This window comes from Parasteatoda tepidariorum, chromosome 8 (assembly GCF_043381705.1).
Source record: "Parasteatoda tepidariorum isolate YZ-2023 chromosome 8, CAS_Ptep_4.0, whole genome shotgun sequence".
Lineage (NCBI taxonomy): Eukaryota > Metazoa > Arthropoda > Arachnida > Araneae > Theridiidae > Parasteatoda > Parasteatoda tepidariorum.
In genome coordinates, this window is record NC_092211.1 from 20,015,761 (window position 1) to 20,043,156 (window position 27,396).

Below are 27,396 nucleotides of genomic sequence, written 5' to 3' on the forward strand. Positions count from 1 at the left end.
TTTGTTTTGATAGTTATGATATGAGGCGTCGGAGGTGAAATGTGCAGCTATTGGTCTGTAGTTTTTATCTTTGATATAATTTTCAAATTTAAAGATTTCATTAAAATTTGCTGTTTTACATTCTATGGCTTTATCGAAAAAATCTGCGTTTAGCTTGTATATATGCTGTGATAGAGTTGGTATTTTGAGGTCTGCATGTATATTGGTATTCCGGATGAACCATCTTGCACAGGTTATTTTTCTAAGGATCTTGTTTTGGCATTGGTTTAATTTCTTCAGTAGATGTTGAGGTATCGTTGTCCAGGCAGGTGAGGCATAGGTAAGTATTGGGCGGATCATTGCTGTATATAGTAGCTTCTTTAGTTTAAGTGACATATTCTGATTATATATTAATGGTTGTATGGCTATTATTGCTGCATTTGCTTTATCTATTGTGCTTTTGATGTGATCATTCCAGGTGAGTTTGCTATTGATTATAAGGCCAAGATAATTTGCTTTTTTAACTATTGGTATTGGTATGTTGAACATTTTTGGTTGAAGTTGTGGAAGTATTTTAATTCTTCTTTTTTGTATAATTAATATTTGTGATTTTCCAGCATTTACTGCAGTTTTCCATTTTAAGCACCAGTCTTCTATTTCGTCTATATGGTCTTGTAGTTTTTGAAGAGCATGATTTGGGTTTCTGGATTTAATAATAATACCGGTATCGTCTGCGTAATAGGCTGTTATGCTGTTATAATCGGCTTTGTTTATAGGAAAATCATAAGTGTATAATATGTATAATATCGGTCCCAGAATGCTGCCCTGTGGTACTCCGGCTGTGATGTTTCTCTTTGTGGATTTTTTGTTTTTGATGGTGATTTGAAATGTTCTATTAGAAAGATAGCAGGATAGGAGTTTGATTATGCCGGGTGGAAAATTCAGCTGTATGAGTTTATATATTGTACCAGTGTGCCATACTTTATCAAATGCTTTGGATATGTCAATCATCAGGAAGGCTATTGTTTCTTTATTTATGATTGCTCTGCCAGTATAGTCTATTATTCGGAGTAACTGTTTGGTGGTATCTAGTTTTTGTCGGAATCCATACTGTTCGTCGGGGAGGGCTGTAAGAAGTGGTTTTATTCTATTGTAGATGATTTTTTCGTATATTTTTCCAAGTATGTTAAGTAGACTGATTGGGCGATAACTCTCAGTGTGGGCTCAGAGTGAGTGAAGATAGGGCTTTTATTACAGAAGGAACTGTTTGGAATAACTTCCGGCCACTGATTTCTGTTCAGTTAGAAAAAGTCTATCTAGTTGGATACCCTATAACCCATAATCTATCCGCTCAATATCCCACAGTGGACTGATCATTAAGGCACGGTTCCCAGCAGATCACTGAAATGGGTCGAAGTCGGTTGGGTGACCACTTGGATCAGTCTGCGTAGGAACCGAGGGTTTGCGGTATAGGTCCTCGTTAAACTGTTCTACCGCAAAGTGCTCGACTTGGCGTGCAGGTCGTCGGGCTACCGAAGCGGGGGTGCCATCCCATCTGCAGAGGATCAAAATTGTGATGGCATGCCTTCGGATCATTCTCAGGGATACTTTCCAGACCGCCGCCATTCGCCCATGCCCATTGTGCAGCTCTAGGGTGCCGGAAATGAACTACAACTACAACAACTATCGGCGCAATATTTTGAGTGATAAACTGTTATAATTTACATTGTCTGCCTCTTTTTATTTTGAGTGCATAACCCTGTAGATTTGTGATCGAATTTTAGATTTGGCTTTGTCTTTATATGTATACTTTATGATAAACAGTAAGTACATTGTAAAGATGATACTTGTTGTTGTTGTAGTTCATTTACGTCGCACTAGAGCTGCACAATGGGCTTTAGGCGACGGTCTGGGAAGCATCCCTGAGGATGATCTAAAGACATGCCATCACAATTTTGATCCTGTAATGAAGATACAATCCTGCGTATATCTGTCAAGCAATTAATGATTAAGATAGAAATCCGTCGATTTATGAGCCAAAGTGATAAATATACTTCAAGAATTTCAACACAATTAAAGAACTGCGCATAAGTGTTTTATTGTAGAATATGATTTATATTGCAGACAGTAACAACTTTGAATTCACGATAACGTTAGTCGTTAATAATAATAATATTTTCAATAGTAAAAACGAATGCCTAAAGTTTGTAGCGTGCTGACTATAAAATTCTGTTTTTGATCATCTAAGCACTTCTGCGCAATTTGTTTGTAAGCATTAATATTCTTAGCCTGAGGCGGGGTGAGATTGTCAGCGCCATCTAATTTTCAAGTTTGAGGCTAGATTTCACTTTAGGACAGCCTTAACTTCAGGCATAGACGCGTGAACTCTTAAAGAGTTTCTGAACTTCTGAAATGTTTCACGTAAAACAATTTCTTTATAAATAAATGTACACATTGTAGGCAAGAGCAACGTTTCAAAGATACAACATAGAAAAATAGTCTGCTTTACATGCAATACTTCAAACCTTACAGCTAATTCAACTGTTCCGGGTAACAAGCGAAACTTAGAGATTGATAGAAAAATAAAAAGGTGTGATATAGAGGGTAATAGGTGCGCGTTCTGAAGTAATTGAATAACATCAGTCTAGTAATAGTAGGATAGTAGTAAATAATAGTATTTTATTTACATCATGCTAGAGTTGCCCATTCGGCTATAGGCGATGATCTGGAAAATATCCCAGATGATAATCCGAAGACATACCATTGTAATTTTGATCTTCAACAAAGGAGACCGCTCCCCTGGTACGATAGGCCGTTAACCTGTGTGTGAAGTCGAACACTTTACGGTAGATCAGTTTAATGAATATCGATACCGTGCACCATCGGTTCTTACGCAGGCACATTAAAGTGTCAACCACCCACTCACTGACCGCTACTAGTGATATTTGACTTCGATGATCACTTGAAAACTGCGTCTTTTGATGAAAACCGCTGTTGGAATAGAAAAAATATTGTTTTTCACGCTACGCTTTAAACTTTTAACGATATTACGACCATGCCGGGAAGCATGCGTGACCTGGAGATTGATAGGGAAGAAAAATAAAATTGTGATTAAAAGTGCAGCAAGTTCGTACTGTGAAGTGACTAAATAAAATCAGTCTTTACGAGTCAGCCTTTAAAACTAGAATAAGCTATGACACAACTTAAAAGCAAGCACTATCTTGTCAAACAAAAGTTTGAGTGTGCTACTCTTCGAATTGTGTCATAAAATGTCGTACTTTCGTACGTACATATTTACGTCCACTAGATCTGCACAATGGGCTATCGGAGACTGACTGGGAAACATCCCTGAGGATGATCCGAAGACATGCCACCACAATTTTGATCTTCTGCAGAGGGGATGATTCTTCTGCTTTGGTAGCCCGATGATCTGCGCGTGAAGTCGAGCAATTTACGGTAGAATGACCTACGGAAACGAGGGCCGATACCGCACACCTTCGGTCCCTACGCAAGCTGATCATAGTGGTCAACCATCCGCTAAATGACCGCATCCAGTGATGCTTGACTTCGGTATTCTACTGGGAACCATGTCTTTACGATCAGTCCACTGCGGTACAAATAAAAATTAAATAGAAACTTAAAAAATCTAAATCATTGAAAAATTTATAATGATCGTAACCCTGCAAAATTATTTAGTTCAAATTTTATCGCAAAAGAATCAAAAACTTAATCTGTAAAATCAAATATGTGTTTTTTTTTAAAATATAATTAAGCATTATAGAATACTTCAAATTTTCAATTGAATACTTTTAAATTTTGATGAAATAATTTTGTCAAGTGCTTATCGCTTAAAAATTAAAATGATTGCAGTAATCAAGGGGATCGGTGTACGAAGCGAGTGGATGTTACCCTTTCACCCCCCCCCCTTTTTTTTAATATCTTCTAGGGAAACAAAGAAAATTTCACAGAAGAGGGGCTAATACTAACCTGTCCATTTCCCTGACTATAAGGGCCCGACATTTTCCCAAGCTGAATAAAAAGCTATCTAAAGGTCAGAATGGGCCATATTACTCCAAACGTAAGCGAAAGAAGAAAAAGAGGTAGATATTTTGCTTACGTCGCTCTAGATCTGCACAATGGGCTATTGGCGACTGTCTGGGAAACATCCCCGAGGATGATCCCTTGACATCCCATCACAATTTTGATCCTTGCAAAGAGAATGGCTCCTCTGCTTTGGTAGCACCACGACATGTAAGCGAAGTCGAGCACTTCACGGTAGAACAGTTTAACGAGGAACGATACAGCACACCCTCTGTCCCTACTTAGGGTGCTCAAAGTGATACCCCACCCGCTTAATGACCACTGCCAGTGACGTTTGACTTCGGTGTTCTATTGAGAACTGTGTCTTCGGCATCAGTCGACTGCGGGACATGAAGAAAAAGAGAAGGAAAAAGTAAAGAGGAATCAAAGACGGACCAAAGCATTAAAACTACAAAAGAAATTATAAAATCTGAAAATGAAAACAAAATTTAGACAGATTCTTAATTTTTTAATAAAAGGAGATTTTGGATATAAACTTTTTGTTTGTTCTTTTTTTTCCTCAACCGTACATGCACTTGCGACTGCGTATACGTATATTTTGGCTGTAGTAAAAATTAAACTTCAGTTCTTTTTCAAAATACGAAACTCAGGTTAGCAACAGCGCTGAAAAGTTTGTCTTTTTTTTCAACCAATCATACGCTTTGTCAACAGAACATTTTTGTCTGCGCGGATTGTGCCGATATCGCAGCTAGTAGTTATGTTTTCTTTCCTTTTCCTGATCTTTTAAATTATATTTTCTTTAAACTACTTTTATTTTAATATTCTAACTCTCTTAAATTCGCAATCATGGTTATTAAACTGCTTTCTTTGCTATTGTGTTTTTATTATATCTCCCTAACAGCTGCTGTTGAGTCACTAAATCTAACATTTGTACAAATAGTATGTATAACTTTTATTACTTATTTGTCATAAGTATGAATTAAGTAAATACTTTTGTGGAAATATTTGTGTTGCATTTTCAAAAATGTATATGCGTTTGGTTTTTTTTAAATATGTAATTGTTTATATAAATGTTGTTTCAATTTTATTTTTATTTGTATATTTATGTTTGTATCTTTATATTTATTAGTTTATTAGGACTCAAAAGAAAACTTTTCCCCGAATTTTAATAAAATTTTAATATTTTTTTTTTGTCTATTCGGGGAAAGTGTTACTAAATTTTTTCGGAATAATAATAAAATATTTTAATAATTAATAATTTTTTACTTAATATAAAAATTTCTAAATTTTTTGGTTCTTGTAATGTTGTCCTACAATGTTATACTTTAAATTATTTCTGATTTTATAATTTTATTTAATTACTTTAGCCATTCTAACAAAGTAATAACATAATATGTTTCGAAAATTTAATACGTTAATTCAATTTGTACTAGTCAGCAAATGCAGACTAAGATGTGTCAACTTTGCAAATAAAGGATAAGATAAGATTTGATCCCTTATCTTTTTAAATAAATATTTGGGTTAACAGTGTGTGTATATGAACTTGAAATAATAAAAAATTGAATTATCTTGAAAAACAAATATTTTTATTTCTTTTGCTATGTTAAAATGGTTCATGTTTTTCTGGTGTTCTTTCTTATATTAGATGGTTTATTATTATTTATGTGTTCAAAATTTTATTTGTTTAATTTTGTTATACTGTTAGTATTTATTTGATTGCTTGGTAAAAGTCTTGTTAAACTTAAAAATGAATTAGTAAGCATTGTTGATTTGCATTGTTTGCTGAATTGGGAGAAAGGTTATTAATAAGAATAAGATTTTCTTTCTTATTTAATAGACATTGGGCTTTAAAAAAATATTTGTTTAAAAATTATTGTATAATAAGCTATCTTTGGTTTCATATATATTAAAATATATTATAAATTTATTTTATCTCACATTTAATCAGTATATAAATTACAATTACAAAATACAAAATAAAAACATTATCATTTTTTCAGGACTTCTTATTGGTAATGTTTATAACTGTAATTACTGATATAACTCAATAATACTTAAATACAAAAATAAATAAAATTTTTAATCATTAAAAAAAATTTCAAACTTATGTTTGTTTATACTAGGTGTTAGGATTTGCATTTTCCCAATATTAACTAGTCACCTTAAAAATGTTTTTGAAAAAATTATTTTGGATTAAAGTACATTATTTTACGACATTGCCTTTTATTTTATGCTGTATTATGGCAAATTTCTTGTGGGGAAGATAAACTAAAAATTCCAAAATTCCAACATTTTTTTTTGCATTTTTTTTCCCATGTGCCTAAAACATGCAAGGTTTATTAAGACAATTCTTCCAGTTTAATTTAAATTTATTTACATAATTTTATCTTTTAAAAAAATAGTTTCATAGGTATTACAAAATAAACATGTATATATTTTTTTTCCATTTACTTATTAAAGGTATGTTTAAAAAAATTTCTAGAAATTTTACAATCAGTAAAAAACTGCAAAACTGACGAAAAATTTAAACTTCATCTGCAAACCTATGGGCACTGAATCTTATGATAATTTGAAATATGTATATAGTTGAGTGACAATGTTTGATTATTCTACTCTTAAAGCCTCCCGCCTTTAAAATGAAGTTCACATCGACTTTAAGTTTTATTTGAGTTTTGATGTATAAAGCTAAAGTATTTTTTCTATGAATATAATGTTGTAACTTGCATTTAAAATGTTGCTTTAGCACATTGTTTAGCACATTTCCTACTTAAGTGGGAAATTTTAACTATCAAAATGTAATAGTATTTTGTGACATGTTTTCTTTTCTCTTTTTATTTATTTATTTTTTTGAATGTTTGTAATTTTAAATCCCTTGGATAAAATTTTATCTGTTTTCTATATAACTTTCTTTTTTGTTCATTTTTTAAGTATGTAATCTAATATTTGTTATATGAAATTTGTAGCTATATCGTCATGGGGATAGAGCTCCAATTGAATTGTATCCCAATGATCCAAATCCATCTTCAGCTTTTCCTCTTGGTCTTGGGGCTCTCACTCTGGTAAGATTGTTTTATTTTTCCATATTTTATAATTGTGTATCTTTGAGAAATATAGTTTATTGATTTTGTAGGTGTTGGTTGAAAACCCAGAAAATACTAATTTTGAATTTGAATTAATTTATAAATTAATATAATTAAATTAGTTTATCTTGTTTTTGATTTAATTCATTTATTCTAAATTTTTAATACAAAACTTTATATGGTTTTGTAACTTATTTTCTTTTTAGTTTTGTAAATCTTTATTCTATAAATTTAAAATCTTTCTAATCTGAACTAATCTTTTGAAACTAATTTCGTTATAGATAACATAAAATTGCTGTTGGATATGAATTTTTTTTTTTAAGCACATTGAATTTGATTTGCACTATATTTTAATTTGATTTGCACTATATTTTAATTTTATTGAACTCATATTAACATTTATTTTTGTTCTCTACTATCTGATTTATTTTGAAATTTAAAGTCTTGGGAAAACAGCTTTAAATAATGCAAATTTATGACATTCTAATTAACTGAAATCAAATGATATGTACTTAGCCTTTGCGTTATTGAATGAACTCATTGTGCTTGTTAAACTATCTTGTTTAAGAACTATATTAATTTTAGTACTCCAACTATAATTGCTTACAGAAGTATTTGATTTATAAATTTTTCTTCATGTTTCCTTTAACCTACTTTTGAATTGCTGAAGAATTAAAGGTAGTTGAAAATATGATAATAAGTGGATGAAAATAAATTTAAAAAAATAATGTTTACTGAAAAAGATTTACAAAGAATTTCTTTCTATTGATAAATAGTACAAAATTCTTTGAAAATGTTTTTCAGTTAACAAATTTATTTATTTTAACCCCATATTATCATATTTTCGAAGTTAGTTCATGTAACTTTGTTTATCAAATTTATGTATCAGTTTTTACATTTTAGCTTGGCAGGAAGCAACACTTTGGATTAGGGAAATTCTTTCGCACAATTTATAAAGATTTCAAGACTTCCAACCCTTTAGAAGTAAGTAGAATATATTTTTTTCCCAGTAGAATTTAAAATAGATGTAATGAATAGGTACTGTGCATTTTAGAGATACAAATAGGTTATTTTTGTTAAGTATTAAATAATGAATATTGAAGTTGTATTGAGAAATGATCAAATAGTTGTTATTCAAAAAACTGCTGAATATTTAGTTATTGAATCATTAATTAAGGACAAAAAATCATGGTGTATATTTTTCAAAATGCACAAACTTAATAAAAGATATGAAAAGAAATTTCTTAAAAATATGTTGGACACTTTTTGTTTATTACTGTAATTATTATGTTTCCTGACTATATTTTATATTTAAAATATATAACAATGGATTTTTTTTTAAATTTTTCAAAAAGTATGAGTTATAAGTTTTAAAAGATGTATGGAATTTTTTTCTGTCTATTCATCCATTGTTAAATTTTACTCTGTTTTTATTAAATTATATTTCCAAATAGATATGTAATGTTTAAGTATTGCTAAAAATATTTTTGAAAAATTATGTTAAATTAAATTTTTTTGTGTGATTATTTTTACAAAAGGATTATTAAAATTAATCAATAAGAAATTGCTCTAGAATGTAAGGGAAATTTTATCTATACAGTTTTATCTACCACTCTTAATTTAACAAGATTTGTTTTTTTTTTTTTCTAAATAGACAAATTTCTAATGTTGTAAACTTGTTATCCGATACATGTAAAGTACAAATAACTGAAGCCTTTTTTGTGAGAATGAATATCATGCTTTAACTTAAATAAATTTTACTTATGAAAATAGATTCATAACTTTTAAAACATTTTGATTAGTCCTAGTTCAATGTTTTTGTTTTCTTATGATGTGTTACATTTTTAGAAATGTATTATTATTTTTTTTACGAATAGTAAGTATGTCGTATATGACAAAAGTCCTTAGCCTTCTGAGTCATGTTCAAAATCAGAAGGTTGTGGGAGTTATAAAATTTACTTTTGTGGATGGTTGTTCATTGTTGGTGATAAATTTAAATATCAATAATTTGCATTGCTACAAAATCTACGATGTCAAAATGTTGCAGAAAAACTCTTTCAGTCTAAAAGTTTGTTGATAAAACATTAAGAGTGTACTTCATTTGGACAAAAATATATTTGAAATAGAATTTTTGATAATTTTTTATAAAAATATGTCAAATTTCAGGCAGCTAAGGAAGGAAAAAAAAAACTCCTAAGTAATGTTTTTAACATTCTTGTAATAAAAAAAAATTCTGTATAGTGTTTATAGAGTTTGGAATTGTGAGACTCGTGTAATATTACTTCATTTCCTTATATTTTTTTGTTAATGTAATTTAATGTAAATGTTTGCATTATATTTTAGATAAATGTTGTTAGTTCGGATTGTGATCGTTGCCTTGATAGTGCAGAGACAAATCTTGCTTCCTTTTATGCACCTGAAGGTAAATGGATGTTTGATGATGATGTATCTTGGCAACCTTTTCCTGTTCGCTACATTCCAAAGAAAGAAGATAGGGTAAGCAGATTTCATTTTAAATTTAAATTAATTTTTTTATTTATGTATTTTCATCCACACTTTTTAAATGTGATAGTTAGCCATCATTTATGCATCAACTTGGGTATAATAGTGTTAATTCCTCATCAATATAATGATAAAATATATTCATGTAACAGCAATAATGCCAAGTATCATTCTATGTAATTTTCTGACTTTCTAAAATATTGATATTTTTGCAGCACTCATTGTTCTATTTTTATTCACTTGCTGGACGTAAAATAGAAAATTGTGGAAGCCTTAACTTACTATATCAATTTTTCCCCAAAATTGAGTTAAATTAAGGTCTCAAGAAAATTAAGCACTTATAAGGTCATTTCGAGGTCACCGAAATTTTTTACTGTGTCCATTTATTCCATTAATCGATTTTGAAAAATGACATGGGGTGGTAGGTAAAGAACTGATTAAACTTTATTTTCCAATTCGTGCATCATCTTTAAGCATCCTTATTTTTTATTGCCTTTTTCTGAAAAACCTAAAAGATTTTCAAAATTAGGGTTTGCATTTTAATTTATTACCAAACAGCAATTCCTACAGGTGAATAGTACCCAAAAATTTCATTTAAAAAAATTAATTTCATTAGATTTTTAGTATAAACAAAGTTATAAATATAATTTTAAATCTGAACGTGTTATAAATTGAAAATATGTATAATTAATTTGAAAACTTTTTAGTATGTCCAATAATCTATACTATTTACAAATTAATCCTATTGTAATTGATTGTTCATATATTACCAACATTAGAAAGATAGTTTTGAATCAAACTGTGTGAAAAATTGGGAAAATGTCGAATTTTTTTCACATTTTTTGTATGTTTAGTAATTTATATTATTTAGAAACTGTGATTGTTCCTAAATGTATTTTCATTGTTTGTTCATAATATAATGCTTTTAAAATTTTAGTATTTAGAAACTGACAGTTACTGTCCTAAAGCTGATGAAGAGAAAAAAAATCTTGTCAACACTCCTGAAGGTCGAGCATTCATAGAGAAACACCAGGTTTGTCAATTATACTATATTAAACATTTAATTATTTTTTTAAATATATAGGAATTCCTTAACTACTTGAATTTTTGTTTATTGTTTTATATGCAAAAAATTTTTCAATGCTACAAAAAAATCAAACTTTTATTTTCTTCTATTATTGTACAGTAATTACTTCAATAAACTTTCATTGTTAAACTTTATATAATAAATATATAAAAGAGCTTTTTAATTGCTTTGAAAAATTGTAAGTAAAATAAATAGCAATAAAAATTAAATTTTAATATTTTTAATATATATATATNCAAGCATTGTTGCTTCTAGTAAAATAGAAGAGAATAATTTTTAAAATTGGTCTTAGATTAAGGTCCTTGAAAAATTTTGTTGAGGTCCTTGAAAAGTCCTGGAAAGTCCTTGAATTTTAATCTCATCATAGAGTGGGAACCCTGTTTAAAAAATTTGGAAAAAAAAGTCCTATGAAATATTCATTATGCAAGGTCTAAAGCTAGCTATACATTGATTATGGCTAGCTTTAGTCCTTGTGTTGTAATTTGCTTTTATAAAATTTTTTTGTGTTAGTTCCTAGTAAAGTTTTATTATATGAAGTCACCCACTAAATTACTTTTTTGCAAAAATGCTATGCAGCATATTCACATGTTTTCAAATTATTGACACCCAATTTTTAAATTATTTAAGGAAATCTTGAACATTATTATAAATTTGAATTAAATATTGCTTTGAGAGAATATTAACTGATTGATACTGGTTAGTATATACAATACAACAATACTGTAAAAATTTTGTATATATTGATCTTTAACTATTACAAGTTGTTCTGTGCTCCATTAATAAAATTGTACTGAAAACCATAGAAACTTTCTGTCTTAAACAGAGTAGTTCTGAAATTAGAAATTGTGTACATTATTTTTTTAAAACAAAATTTGTCTTTATTTTACCTAAGTAGATAGTAATAACTAATATAGTTTGTTTTACTCTTTTTAAAAGTATATTGGTATCTGTATACTGTTCCAAAAAATATCCTAATATTTTTTCTTTGGACCACTATGAAGTCTGAGGTGTTTAATGATGAGTCCTTCGTTTGATATTCTTTTAAATGTTGTGAATTGTTTAAATTTGAGTTTTATTTCAACCCGTGAGTAAACATTCAACCCACTTATATATTATTTAATAGTATATTATTTTCATTCCTTTGTTAAATATAGATTTCATGGCCCCAAGGAATCCTAGTGATCTTATTCTTCCTATTTTCTTCATTTATATTTTTACTTTGTTACATCAACCTTGACATTTCAGTGTCTTATGGTTTTTCTATTTGAAATTAGATTAAGTAAATATGATTTGTATTTTTACCAACTCAAGTTAGTTTGTTAAACTTGATAATTTATAGCTTGTTTTATGTAAAAATGAATGTTTGTAAATTTTCATTTTTTTAAATGCATTTACTGTACATGCAAAAAACTCATAACTCATTGCTACATTAATTACTGCACATTCTGAGAAAAAGTTTTATTCTGAGTTAAAGGAATCCTAATCATGTTGAATGTGAATTAAAAAATAATTTAATTACCTGTTTTTAGTCACTAATAATTGTATCATCAGATATTTATAAAAAAAATATCAATCAATTTTATATATATATATATATCTTGCTATAAATTACAAGGCAAATGCTATTCAATGTGTATTTAGATATATATTAAGTACTTATTTTACTTCTTTGATTAAAATTAAATATTATAACAATATTAATATATATATATAATTATTAATATATGTATAATTATTAATATATATATATATTTTATTGTGTTTATATATATATAAACATAATAAAAAATTAAAGCGAGAAGAAATTTATTAAGAAACATTAGGAAATTAAGATTTATTAAGTTTCTTAAATTGCGCATAAGCTGCAAGTAAATAGGACTCATATTATGAAATAAAAATATTAACAAAAATTTTAAATAAAAAAATTAGACCAAAAATCATTAAAATTTTTAAATTTGAAAAAAAAAATTCATTTTTAAATTTTTACNGAAATTTATTAAGAAACATTAGGAATTTAAGATTTATTAAGTTTCTTAAATTGCACATAAGCTGCAAGTAAATAGGACTCATATTATGAAATAAAAATATTAACAAAAATTTTAAATAAAAAAATTAGACCAAAAATCATTAAAATTTTTAAATTTGAAAAAAAAAAATTTCATTTTTAAATTTTTACAAATTTATATTATGCATAGTCAGAAATGGTTTTAGTTGATAATCCATTTTACAAAATCTAGTCTTTTGTGTTAATTATGACTTCTCTTTTTCAGGTAATGTTTGATAATTTGACTATAAATAGTGGAAATGACATTACAGAATGGACTTCAGCTTCTTACCTTTTTGATGTTCTGTGGATTGAGGTACTAATATCTATTAATCTGTTCTATGTGTACGTATAATAATGTCTATGGTAATATTTGTCTGTGGTAATATTAAAATTATTGATTAAAAATCAAATTGATTAAACATCTGTAGCAATATCTAATATATATAATTCTCTTACGTGGCTCCCAAATTTTGGATGTATTTCTTTTCCACCAGTGGCAACGTTTGCTTTGTTTTGTTTGCGTTACTATTTCTCTTACACGGCGAATCGACCAATGATTGCCGCTAAAAATGTCACATNATCTAATATATATAATTCTCTTACGTGGCTCCCAAATTTTGAATGTATTTCTTTTCCACCGGTGGCAACGTTTGCTTTGTTTTGTTTGTGTTACTATTTCTCTTACACGGCGAATCGGCCAATGATTGCCGCTAAAAATGTCACATGCCAAATCTAGTTGAATGGCTCAACTTATAGCGCATTTAAAAATGGAAACTGAAGTAACCAGAGAGCATCAGCTTTGGCAATCTCATACTATTAAGCTAGGCAGAAGTGAGTAGTCTTTGTCGATAGATCTCTATTTTAGTATTTTGTCGAAAGCGCTTTTTTTCACGAATTTATATATTACGAATTTATTTGACGATTTTTTATTTATATCACGAATTATACTATAGCACAGTTCTAATAGGTTTAATGAATTACATGTCATTTATTTGAATTCAAATTTATTTTAATGACTTAGTATTTACTAAAAAGATGTAATTTTTTTTAAACAAAAGTTTTTATATGGATTTGAATGATTGTTTTGAATTCTTAGAATTTTGTGCATTTGCAATGTACCTAAGTTAGTACTGCCATATAAGATTGCGTAGCAATTTTCGGGGGTTGGCGAGCATTACCGAGCAGGGGGCGCAGCCCACTAGTTTAAAGAATTTCATGATTGCATAAAGTTCCATTTTGGTCCAAAGATCTTTCTCAGAAATTTTTTTCAAAAACCAAGAGCAAGCCTTCTCTTGCTTCCTTTATCATTCAACAATACACTCTTACCTTATTTAGTAGTGTAAGAAATCTGATCATGCTATGCAGAAAATAATGCAGTTATAAATGTTATCTCCTACATGCATGAAAATTTGAGGATTTAAGCTCTTTTTAATGTGTAAAAATTACCAATAGTAAATTATTATAGATAACTAATTATGTATAGATAAATGTAAATAGAAATGTAAAAAATCTGTGACAAACGGAACAACCTAACCTCTGTGTGAGTAAAGACCAATAGATGTCGCTCCCCTTAATAAAACTGTGAGAACTATTTCAATAGAAAGGAGTTGTAAATGTTAAGCTAACTTGTGTGGTTTGAGAATGATTCTGTGTGAAAGCTTTTTCTAAATTATTATTGGATAAGTATGATCCTTATTGGTTTTGATTTTGACTTAATTAATGGTCATCCTACATATGTATATATATAAAATATAGAACGTCTCATACGAGTCTTCATACAAGAAAATTTCATTGATATTTTTGTTAAGTACATGATCCCCTTTCATGCATTTTTCCCCATTGAATAGAAATTTAATGCTTAAGTGTATAAAAACAGTAAACAGTTTATATATGAAAATTAGCTTAACAAATATTGATAGAAAATCATTGGATAAGGAATTTCAAAGTTAAAAATTAGGGTTTGCCTTTCTACACCTCACAACCTGGAAAGTACAGGAAATTAAAAATCATCTAAAATAACTCAGATAATGCAGGGAAGTTTGAGTTATTGACGTTCTTTAGAAACTGAAAAAATACAGGGAATTTTGTTTCTTATTTTCGTCTTTTAAGAAATGATGACCACTCTAAAGGGCAGTCTATAAGATTTGGGATATTTAAAGATGATATTTCAGAAATATTAAACTATTTCATTTACTATAGCATTATTTGTTTTAAGTATATTCAGCTGTTTTTTTCTCTCTCTCTATATATATATGTTTTTCCAGCAATTAAAACTAGCATAGCAGCAATTCCAGCAATAAAAACTAGTTCCAGCAATTAAAACTAGCCCAATACAGCTCACACAAAAGCATGATCATTGTGTTTTTCATCTTAATATATTGAGTATAGTATGTACATGGAAAATGCAGGGAATTTTTTTCCAGATTTGAATGGCAACCCTGAAAAAAGCATCAAATAAAAAGAAAGTGCTAAATAATTTTTTTTTTTAAATTGTGCAATCTTCTTTTATGTTTTTTTCTTCTTTCATTGTTTAGAAATTAGATGTTACAGTGAATAATAACAGTTAACAGTTTATGAATGAAAAGTAACTAATGGTATAGCATATATAAATGAAAGTTTTATTGAATAGTTTTTTTATTATTTAATTTTAAGATTTTATAATTGAACATTCATAAATTTTTTATTAAAAGTTTCAATATTTTTTTTCTATTTCAGAGGAGGTATAACCTCACTGTTCCAAGCTGGGCTGACCCCTGGTGGAATGAACTGGAACAAGTGGCAGATCTGTCATTCAAATGGAAATTTAATTCTCCTGAACTTCATCGTTTGCGAGCTGGTAAGTATTTAAGTCATCTAGGTTTTTACTTGCTCTATCCCTCTATATGTTTTTAAAATACAGTAGGGAACCGATTATCCGGAACGGTCGGGACCATCGCTATTCCGGATAACTGATTTTTCCGGTTTTCTGAATCGCTACAAAAAGCCGTTTTTTTTATTGTTAAACCCAACTAAAAAAAAAAAAAATTGGAAATAATCTTAAAAATAAGAAAAAACAATGAAGTAATACACTAATGATTATTTCCAAAATGATGGTAAGGTAAACCTCTTTAAAAAAAGAAAGAAAAATCGTAAAATCTTACAAGGAAAAGAAAAAAATTTTTACAAATGGCCAGAAAATTTATCGAATTTTGTTCCGGTTTTTCGCTTTTCTGGTTTTCTGATTTCCGGATAACGGGTTCTGTACTGTACTTTATGCAATGAAGATGAATGAGTTACTTCATTTTCATGTTTTGGAAACCTTTTTATAATTACCAATGATGTTTTTCATCATATTCCCACATATATATCAGCTTTATTTATAGCATACTTTGTTGTAATAAAGCTGAATACAATGCATAAGAGTGCAAATAATTTGTTTAACTAAGTACAACAATAGTGAAAAAGTTTTTATAAGGTTTGAAATTTAAAAGCTTTTTTTAATTTTCTAATAATAGAACATGCCAGGAATATTTTACCTAAGTTTTAACAATGAAGTAAAATTCTGTAAGAAGAATCCTATAGTAGTCCTTCTCATAGGGCTGTTTTTGTCAGGGAACAAAAAACATTAGTAGATATTTTTTTAAACTCTTAAGTTCTTTGACACCATTTCTCAAAAGTAAATGCCCCAATTCTATTGAAATTTCACATGGCAAAATTAACTTATTTAACTAAAGTGTTTTTTTTTTTCCTTTTCTTTAAGCTAAACTTGTAAATTTTTTTTTTTTTGCATAAAACTCATCCAAAAACTTAAATTTCATTTTTTTGTTGAAAAAAAACCCCTTAATTTAATCACTATTTAATTCTATCTAAAGGATGTGGGAAATTTAAATAAGAATTGTGTAATAATTTTTTAGAAATTCAGTTTACAATTACAAAATTTTTTACTTCAGAAATGATTTTCAATGGTTTGATTTTTAAAGGAAAATACTTTTCTTTTATTATATTGAGGAAAAGGAAAACATTTTCTTCCTTGAAACCCTTGTGACTCTTTATTGATGCCTTGAAAAATATAATCAACACTAATATAAGTAAAAAAAGATAAATTTCGCAGACATGTTTGATCTGGAAAGAATATTACTTAAGGATGCTCCATTGTGACATCACAACACATATTTTAAAGTTTCTTTACGTCCTTACCACTGTAGAGCCCCTATTAACTTTAATAGGGATTGCTTTGTTGATACTGTAGATTTAAAGATATTCTACAATTTAGTGTCTTTTTTCATATTTTTATTTGTTCGAGTTTATTTCATCTTCATTTCATTCTGTTGTATAATAAATTTTACTATCAGTAAATATTTTTCTGTAATGTAACATAAAATAAAATTCTACTGTAATTAAATTCTTAACTTTAAAAAGTGGAATGCTCAAGTAAATCATAAACTTTTACTTTTCAGAACCCCATTTCACTCAGATGTCTATAGTAATCATAATAGAGATTGCTTGTTAAAGATAAAAATGTTGAAAAATAGTTTACAGATTTTTCGCATCCTAAAATATTTAACTGTTTGACTTGCAGCTTAGGAAGTGTTTCTCCTAGTAATCATAGAACAGTAATTACATTATTTTGCGAGAAAAAACTTCTTATTTAAAACTGGTTATTTAATTTTTCCGAAATAAATACTTTGAAAATAAGTTTATGCAATTCATGAAAAAAAAGCTATTGATTAGATTAGAGATGAAATTCATCCTGATCTACCTTACTCCTGATTCTGTTTTCAAAACACAGAAATAGAACTAAAAGTACAAAGGCAATTTTTCTGAATATTTATAAAAATTATACATGTTTTTTTTTTAAAATTTGTTTATACAGTAGACTCTTTATTAACCGGCATCGGATTATCCAGGTTACAGATTATTCGAGATGACAACCCCCCTCCAATAAAAAGTGCAGATTGTAACAGTTAGAATGTCCAGGAAGACTGCACTATTGTCAACCCTTCCTTGCTATTGTATTAGACTCATCCCAACTGACCTTTGGTACAGCCAACCGATTTTGCTGTTCTGAAACGCTGGTGGAGTGGGATAAGGCGAGATATGATAAAACCTAACTCAGATTAAAAAATTTCCACATGCTTTGCATTTGGTTTGTAGCGTTAACATGTTTAAACACAGCAGAGTCATTCTTAGTATAAATCAAAAGCTGGGGATAATAAAAGGAAAATTAGAAAACGGACAAACAGTTATATCATAATTGCATAAATTTGAGATTGGTGATCCAACTGTACCAAGCTTTGTGAAAAAGAAACAAAAGTTATTAAAATTTTCTGAAACCTCAGATAGTTCAAAAGGAATGTGTTTTAATTATTTTACATTTACTATCATTGGGTTATCAGAATATCATAAATTGGATTATCAGAAACATTTACTTATCAGGACAAAGCATTTCCCGACTGTACTGGTTAATCCTGAGTCTACTGTATATGTTTATTTATTTTTTTAAAAGTATATTTATACAATCTAGCTTTATATTTAACAAAAGTTTCAATATATTTGTTTTGTAATTTAAGGACCTTTACTTCAAAGAATAATCCAAAAGATGCAAGAGAAAATTAATGGTGATATTCCTGATTTGAAATTTCAAGTATATTCAGCTGTAAGTTTTAAATTATATTTATTTATTTATTTTTTCTTATTTCAATTCGCTATATATTCTTATATTAGCTTGCTTTAAAAATTTTGGTAATTTTTTCTCTCTTTAAGGTTATTAATACTTACTATTTTAAATTATAACTTATTTTAAGATGGTCCATATAATATTTTGATATGTTATCCATTTCAATAGGACTTACAATTTATAAGTAATATTATTGAATTCTAAATTACATATAATAATAAATTATCTATAATATATTATTTATAAGTATTTTATTAGAATTCAGGAGAATTAATTACATTAAATTCTTTTACAGTCATAAATTAGCCAGGAAAATCTTTTTAGCACTCGCATTCAAGTGTTTATTTTAAATTTGAATCAAAGTTGTTCTCTTTTTTTTTAAGCTGTAAATTTTTTTTTTATTGTTATCTATATAATGGGCTTTTAAAAAATTAATAAATTAAAAGACAATTTCTGAACTATTTGTGATACCCGATAAAAGTGTAAATTAGATTAAATATCATTACCAAAATCATTTTTGTCACCTTATAGGTTCCGGTTTCGAATTATTATTATTTGGTTTTTATTCATTTTTTTTTAAAGAAACGAAAATAAGTTTATATTCATAATTTTTTTTTTGTCTTGTTTAAGGTGCTTCATCTGCTTAATTTTCCATTCAGTTATTGTGATAGAAATAGGCAAATTTCTAGTTTTAGTACAAAAATTCAGACTCAAAATAAGTTTGTTGTTTAATGCAATATTTATTGCATATTTATAAGATTTTTGTAAAACCTATTTTTTTTATAATTTAGTTTTATATGAAACCTGATTCCTTCTGTTTAAGAACCAAAATTCTTTCTGTTTAAAACTAATAAACAATGTAAAAAAGATATAATATATATTTTTTGATTGAATACGTTTTTATTTAACTAAGATTATGTTAAATCATGTAAAATGTCATAAAATACTATATTTTTAAACCCATAATTTTTTTGAATGAATTTTCTTACATAATTTCTTTAAAACACTATGTATAAATCAAAACTCTAATGTTTGCTAATTATAAATGACAACTTGTTCAAAAACTTCGCACATTATTACCCTTTAATAATTTAAAGTAAAAGAATAATTTTAAAAAAAAGTCTTTTTTATTTAATTTTTTTGTAGTAGTCAATCATTTTTAATGTACTGCATAATATCCTTAAGAAAATTAAAAAACTGACATGATTTTCATTTTTTAATGTTATGTCATTTAATATTTTATTTTGTTTCACACATTGCTTGATGTTATGCAATAATGGGAATTATCCACTGTACATCTCAATATTAATTAGCAATTTTTGCTTTATTACCTGGGTATTATATATTTAACTTATCTGAGGATTGATGGTGTATGATTGTTATTTAATTTGTGTGCTAAAGTTGTGTTTTAATTGTTTCAAATTAATATTCAAGAATATTTTATTTTTCTATTAATTGTAGAGTAATATTCTCACTGTTTTTTTATTTTTTTTATTTTATTTATTTATTATTTTTTCTTTAAATTTTGAAGATCACTGTTACATATTATCATTGTTATTATAAGTGTTGAACTGTTTGAAAGACTGATTTACTGGGTTAGAATTTTTTCCTGGTGAAACTTATTTCTTTTAAAAACTTGTTAAAATGGACAAATTACAAATGACTAATGTAATTTTTTAGCAGTGAGCTTTATAAGAATATTTTTACACTTAGATAAATAATACTTATTGTAGTACAAAAAAAAGGTAGAAGTTTTCATATTAACCTTCTTAAAATCTATTTAACATTTGTTAGAGTAAGATGAACACGCAAAATGTGCCGAATATTTTTGTAAATGTATGTTATGTTAACCTTATTTTTTTAAAACAAAATGTAAAAATAATATTAAATAAATAAAAAAATTTATTATAAGCTGCTTAAAAATGTTTTTTTGAATATTTTATTTCCTTTTTAAAAAAAAGTTCATTGATTGCTTCTTTTCTGTTTGAAGAAACTTATTTTTTTTACAGATTTTTCTTTAGTTTTTTTCCTTTCATTTCTGAGAAATTGCAAAAAGAAAAACATTCCATTATATTATAAATATTTTACACTGTAAAAGAATATTGCAGTTCAATTGCTATTTTATAATGTTTAAGATTGAATTGAATAAAAGTTTTAAATTTTTTCTTTGATATTACAGCACGACACAAATGTAGCAGTCGTCTTAAATTCCTTAAACCTCTTTAACAACAAAATGCCACCCTATTGTGCCACAATTCTGTTTGAATTGTATAGTGGAAAAGATGATACTCATTTTCTCCGCTTACTATACTTAAACTCGACAGCGCCTGAAAAAGCTGCTCAAACTCCCCATATACTGATTATCGATGGCTGCACAGAGTTCTGTCCTTTGGATTATTTTATTAATTATACCCAACATTTAATACCTGATGATTGGGAAAAAGAATGCCAAATTCCAAAATCACTGACAGAAGTAATTATTGATCAAGGTAAGTTTCTTGTTAATGTTATTATTATTTTATTAATATAGTCTTTGATTTTTTAAAACTTTGTGTTTGTGCAATGTGTGTAAATAAAAGTTAAGAAACTGGCACAGCAACATTTGATAGGGCAACTTAGGTCTGAAGAACTTGGAGAGGCTGAAGGTGGACATATCATGCATATTCTGTGCAAGTGGGAACTCAGTAGATTCATGTTATCATCCAAGTCTACTTTCTTGTGAAAACAGTTTTCGTAGTTCGTTTTAAAAATAAGTGACATTAATGTGAAGTAAATTTTGGATTTTGCTTTCGACTTTGATTCAGTGCAACAAAAACTTTTGAAAAAATACAGCAGGCTCATGAAGACAGTGTTTTTTTCAAAAGTTTGCATTTTTTGGTCAGTAATTCATTTTTTATCAACTCTCTTCCTTCTGAAGATGTGTTAAAACATTTCTAGAAGGACGAGAGATGACAGAAAATGAATTATTCTGCAGAAGACCTTCAAGTGCAGGGATCAATAAAGTTTCAATAGAATCTAGGCTTTTCTGTGTTCAGATGACAGTCAAAATAATCGGAGAATAGTTGAATTTGAATCCCATCACCATTTGTCAGATTTTGAGTAACAAATTTAGTTTGAACTCAGAAAAAGGCACATACTTGTGGCATCAAAAATCAAGATCCTGCCTTCTCAACCATCAATGTTATTAAATGTTTTAGTTAACCTCCTCATTCACCTGTCTTGATTATTTAGACTTTTTCCTGTTCTTAGATATTTAACTCAAGGTATGCTGTATTGGGACACTGAAAAAAGAGCTGTAACCGTCTTCGTTATGGTTATTCGAATATCTGAGTTCTAGTTCCTCTATGAGGAGTTGAATAACCAACTTCAACCCTAAGTGGTTTCTGAAGGGAATTATTTGTGGGATACAATATTGAAGTGTAATTCTATTCGAATAAAAATATTTAAAACACCTGTCTTTACTTAATTTACAAACTATGTAATATTTTATTGAAAAGTGCTATTTGTATTCAGATCTTTTAAAATTATATTTTCAATTTTGACATGCGATGGCAACTAAAATAATTTAAGTTCGATTGTTTGATAACAAATAATTTTCTTAGTAAAATAAAACTTTATTGTTTACATTATTTTTTACTGTTATATATGCCCTGAGGTTTATCAATGGTTTTGAATCAGGAACTCATGCCTGTCTGTGTAGAAATTCAGTAAAAACAAAAACCACAGTTGAACTTATAAGAAATTCCTAAAAAATAATATACCATTACTGCCCGGCTTAGTTTGCTAATATGCATCCTCTGGCGGATTTGTGTTTTACTCCTCAAACTTTGATTGGAGTGGAAATACTTTTGGTAAAAATTTTGTTAATATGTTAGTTCTTTTTTCCTGCTGATAAGATACAGGTTAATCCCTTAGAAAATCAGTCGATGAGTGTAGAGATAGTAGCCATGATCCCTTTTCTGTATTCTAAATTTAGAAAACTAATTGCTATTACACTGCCAATAACAGCAGCTGCTTTTGAGAGATATTTTGCAATTTAAAATAGAATAAGAGCTGGCCTTGGAGTAATTGGATGATCTTACTAGATTGTTTTGTGAACGACATCTTTACATTTACACTGATAAAAGTGTAACTAGAAAAATAAATGCTTAAAAAAAATTAAATTCCACTTATAAATTTTTTCAGAAACTTTAATCACACATAAATAACAAAAAATTTTAAAAAAATGTGGAATATTGTTTTTTTGGTATGATAGTCAAGCAGTAGCTCTACAGGTTTTACTTTAGTGATAGTAAATGACACACTGAAAGTTCTCTACATTTCATTAACGTTAAACATAACTTAACCGATCAAGAGAATGGTTATTGTATGTTGTATTGTAAAGTGTGTATGTTTAATGTTAATGTTTGCTACTGCATTGGGCATTTCATAATTCAATTTGTTGGATACTTTGTAGATGTAACTTTTTAAATTTCCAAAGAAGAAAAAGTTCTGAAAATAGAGCAATCCATCTGTTTGGAAATTCAAAAGCCAGATAGTTTCGTCTAGCAGGTACCTTCTAATGGCCTTGCTTTCCGACTTGCTTTAATCTTTGCTTTCCGACTTCATTTATATGGTGATTGTTTGTTTTGGCTAGTTCATTCACCTTCATTTGACCATTAGTTTTGTTACACCTGTAGTTTTGATTGAATAATATATAACTGCACACTTTCTTTTATTCTATTTCAGAACTGATGATAGAGGTATTTTTCCTGGTTGTAGCCTTGATTATCGCAGGAACAGCCGTTTTTTGTACATGGAAGTTGTGTACTAGCAGAAGAAGAGATAAATATTCTTATCAGTTAGTGCAAGAGAATTACAGCTGAATGGTGGCATTTTTATAATCTGCATTTATTTTTGAAATTTTGCTCAATTTGTTTTTTCTTTTATGTATTGTCAAATGCACACAACAGAATTCAGTATTACTTGTCTTCTTATTAAATGAATCTCAAAGAAATATTTTTCGTCCCCAAACTCAATTTTTATTATGTGTTTGCATTTCTAACGTGTAATAAAAAGCAATTCTGTGCTTTTTAACCTTTTTAAATAACTCATTGAACTTAAGTAATGCTCTCTGTTTATTAATTTAAAAAGTTGGGAACAGGGGAACTCTAATTATCTTGGTTAATTTCATGGATCAGATTTAATTTTGTTTATCAAAGTTGTTCTATATAAAATTTAATCTATGCTCTCTATTTACAAAGAAAGTTATCTACGATGAAACATCAGTTATCCTTATTAATTGGTATCAGAACTTAATTTGCTTAATGTTTAAATAGATGGAGAAAAAAGTTTATAATATAGACACCAAAACTATTTAACATATTAATGTAATGACAACAAAAAGAATGTTTACAGTTCTATGCTTTTTCAAACATAGGGTAGATAACTTGTCATTACTAACCTTAATCATCTCTGGGATGTAAAGAAATAATTTTGTATAAATTCATCAAACAAATTTCAAAATTATCTATTATAGTTGGCATTTTTTTTTTATAAATTAAAGTTCAGGTATTTGGAGTTTAAATGCATTTTATTTAATAATAACAAAAACTGTAATTACAGTTATCCTTTTCAACTGTTACATATTTTTAAATATAATTCTGTAGTTTGTTACTTGATTTATTTGCTCCTCTACTGATAACTTAATTAAAGATGCAAAGTGAAATATTCAAATTATTGCATCCATATACATACATTTGTTATTATTTAATTGTACTTTAATATGACAGGTACCTTTTGGTTTGTTAGCCTAGTTATTTTTAATAGAAATTTTTTTTTTCAGTTTGTAGCCATGAATATATATAATTTGGAGCACATGTTTAAAAAATCAAAATGTTCGAAATGTTCATAAGTGCTAAAAAATACAATTTAAACTCTAATTTATTTTGATAGTTTGGAGTTTTCTGTTTTTAAATAATCTTTTATGGTTGAATAATCTGTAGATGAAATTTTAGTTGGTGCTTTTTTAAAAAGTTTAGTTGGTGCTTTTTAATGAGTTATATTTTTTGTTCTCCCAAAACAGCCAGTTTTCTTTAAACTCTTTGTTTAATTTTGAAAAATTTCATTTTTTTTATGCTATTAATTTTAATTTTTCACATTTGTGAAGTTCTGTGTAACAATGCAAAAAAATTCACTTGGTGAGATTAGTCAGAAGCCAAAGAAAGGTATTCAAAACAAAATGCAAATGTGATAGTTTGTTCAATATTTCTAAAGTTCTGTGTGATGATTACCATTCCTTATTTGAACTAATTCACTAATGCAAATTTTCCATTGCCAAATTTTTTCATTTTGGTGTGATAGCTTTACATTGAATGTTCAGTCTTTGGTAAAATGTCAAGTTTTGTCTAAGTTGATAATTGTTTAAATACAGATAATACAGACCAAAGTTACTTGTGATCGACTTCATGCTTAAAAATTTTTAATAGTGATATAATTATAATTTAATTAAGTTAATTAGATTACAATAATTATATGGCTCAAAATTTTTCATCTTTCTTAGTTTTTTTTTTTTCATAACTGAATAAAGTATAATTTTATTACTTTCATACTTTGTTTAAAAATTTAATTACACAACAAACTGCTGTATTGGTAATGTATTGTATATATAATAAATATTGTTAATTTGTAATGTATTGTTTTACATTAACTATAAAGTTAAATAATATATGCATTTCTGTGTTTATTGTTATATTATTACCTCAAAAAAATATTTGTACAATATATATTGAATAAATTTTGACGGATTTTTTGTATAGCATTTATGTTACAATATTAATTTATTTCTTCTAAGACAGAAATGATCATGTGTAGTTCACTGTTAATATAGATATAATTATCTTAAAAGAAAACGAGATTTTGTGTTACAACCTTAGCCTTGTTTTTTGTTTTAGAATTAAAACGTTGAATGTATTATGTATTTGAAGCTCCTATAATGATAAGTAATAAATGAAATATTTTTAAATTTACAAATTTTGATTTCTCTTTGTCTTGATCTCTTGAATTGTTTATAATTTGTGTAAACAGTTGATGCATGTTTAACGTGATAAGTGAAAGTTTTATGTAGTGTTATGTAAGTTATTCCATATTTTATATTCTGGTGCATTTAAAATTAGGGAATCAATATAAACATTTAACTTTTTGTTTACAAATACTTTTTTTCTGTATTTAAATGCAATGAAAGTGATATATTCTAGAGTCTGCCCGTAATCTGAAATGTGGGGAGGGGAATCCATGCATTCTTACTGATATGCATAGAATCTTGTGCTACCAACAATAAATTAATTTTACATTAAGACAATATTTGTAATTAAGTTTTTCATTAGTTAGTATAATAAAAATTATTAATTGATAATTTATTTATAAAAGCTTTGTGAACAACAGATTTCAGTATTACAATTTTAAAAAAAAATTTTTAACAATTACAAATTTATCATAAATGAAACCCTGTGTAAATGACCTACACTCTGTATATATCACTTATAATTTATTATTCTATATCTTATATTTTTTTATAAACATATAAAGTTTTTTTTTTATTATTTCTTTCAAATTTCAATGTAAAAAAAATTTATGCTCTGACTTTTTTTTTTTTTTGTCATTTTTTTAAAATCGTGTATTTAATTTCTACTTTTAATGTGACTTATCAGTCTTCCATTTAATGCATTAAATTTGAAACTCACATTTTCTATTTTTTTTAAATTTAAACATTAATATTGTTGCATAATTTGCAAAAGTATTAATAACATTAATCATTTTTGTAATGTCATCTTGCAATTCAGTTATTTTATTTTTAAAATGTTATTTGCATGGAAAAATGTTTTGAAGTAGAACAAATGAATTAAACTTTCAATTATTTCCTCAAAAATGTAGCAATAAATCTGAAATTAAGAAGTTTAAGTTCAGGAATTTTCTCTACATCCTTTTTGATTTGTAAGAAATATTTGAAAGTCTTGCAAAATGCATAAAATCTATTTTATTATATAAAAAAAAAAAAGGAATTTAGAGAATTATTCTGATTTTGAAAAATAAATAAGAAATAAACAAACTATTTATAATTATTCACTGAATTTTTTTCTGTTTTGCAATTCAATTTATAGTAAATAATTGATTAACTGTGTAAGTGAAAGATTTATGTGACATTTTTATAAATGAATATTAAAATTTATACATTCGGAAATGCTGTGACATTTATTTCTTGTTCGTTAACTTCCAATTGACAGAATCTATAAATTCCTAACACACACTTAAAATGTTTGTTTCGCGACATTATCGTCATTTTAATTTACGGTCAAATGACAGGTATTCTACTCGTCGACTGTTTATTGCCAAATGATCTTTCTTCTGCTCCAAAAACACTCAGAGACTGTCATTTTGATCTTTTATAAATCGTGCAAAATTGGCAAAATAAATGTGTTTTTTACAATTAAATAAGACTAAAATTTTCAATGATAAAACTCTTTTTTTTTTTTTTTTTTTTCAAAAATATCTCTTATCCTCTTCAGTGTTTACAATTTATGTTTTCTAATAGCGAATTCCTTTTAAACTTTTGTCAGGTATAGGCTTTGTTAAATTTGAAATCTAGTCTTATTGTATTATTGCTATAAACAAATACATATCAAAAAGAAATTGACCTTATGTATTATAAATTAACTATATGTGTGTGACAGTTTTTAAAGGTAATTGTGATGTATAAAAAGAAAAATGTTTATTGACTTGAAATTGTTTATTATGTAAAAATGTTTAAATAAAATACTTTTTTGAATAGTCTACTTATTTGCTTTTTTTTTGACAATTTGAAATTTTTAGAGGCTTTTAATTTCTGCGATTTTTTATGTACCTCAAATTTGGTAAGATTTTTAACATCTCAATGAGAATGTTATTATATGAATGAATAAAACTTATAAAAAATTTTAATGAAAGAAATCAACTAAATAAGTATTGTAAAATAGGATGACTTTGTGTC

At 27.3% G+C, this 27,396-nt stretch overlaps 1 protein-coding gene across 2 annotated transcripts; it reads left to right on the forward strand.

The window, feature by feature from the left end:
- Nucleotides 1–4,704: 4,704 nt before the first annotated feature.
- Nucleotides 4,705–27,202, forward strand: LOC107456984 (prostatic acid phosphatase). 2 transcript variants are annotated; one of them, XM_016074997.3, is made up of 10 exons: nt 4,705–4,959; nt 6,984–7,079; nt 8,004–8,084; nt 9,444–9,596; nt 10,540–10,635; nt 12,960–13,049; nt 15,452–15,572; nt 18,286–18,371; nt 20,572–20,881; nt 23,121–27,202. In XM_016074997.3, the coding sequence occupies exons 1-10, from the start codon at nt 4,867–4,869 to the stop codon at nt 23,255–23,257; spliced, it is 1,263 nt and encodes a 420-aa protein (XP_015930483.2). In that variant the 5' UTR covers nt 4,705–4,866; the 3' UTR covers nt 23,258–27,202. The 2 variants fall into 2 exon arrangements, with proteins under 2 accessions (XP_015930483.2, XP_071040528.1); XM_071184427.1 differs by lacking the exon at nt 4,705–4,959 and adding an exon at nt 5,613–5,631.
- Nucleotides 27,203–27,396: the final 194 nt, after the last annotated feature.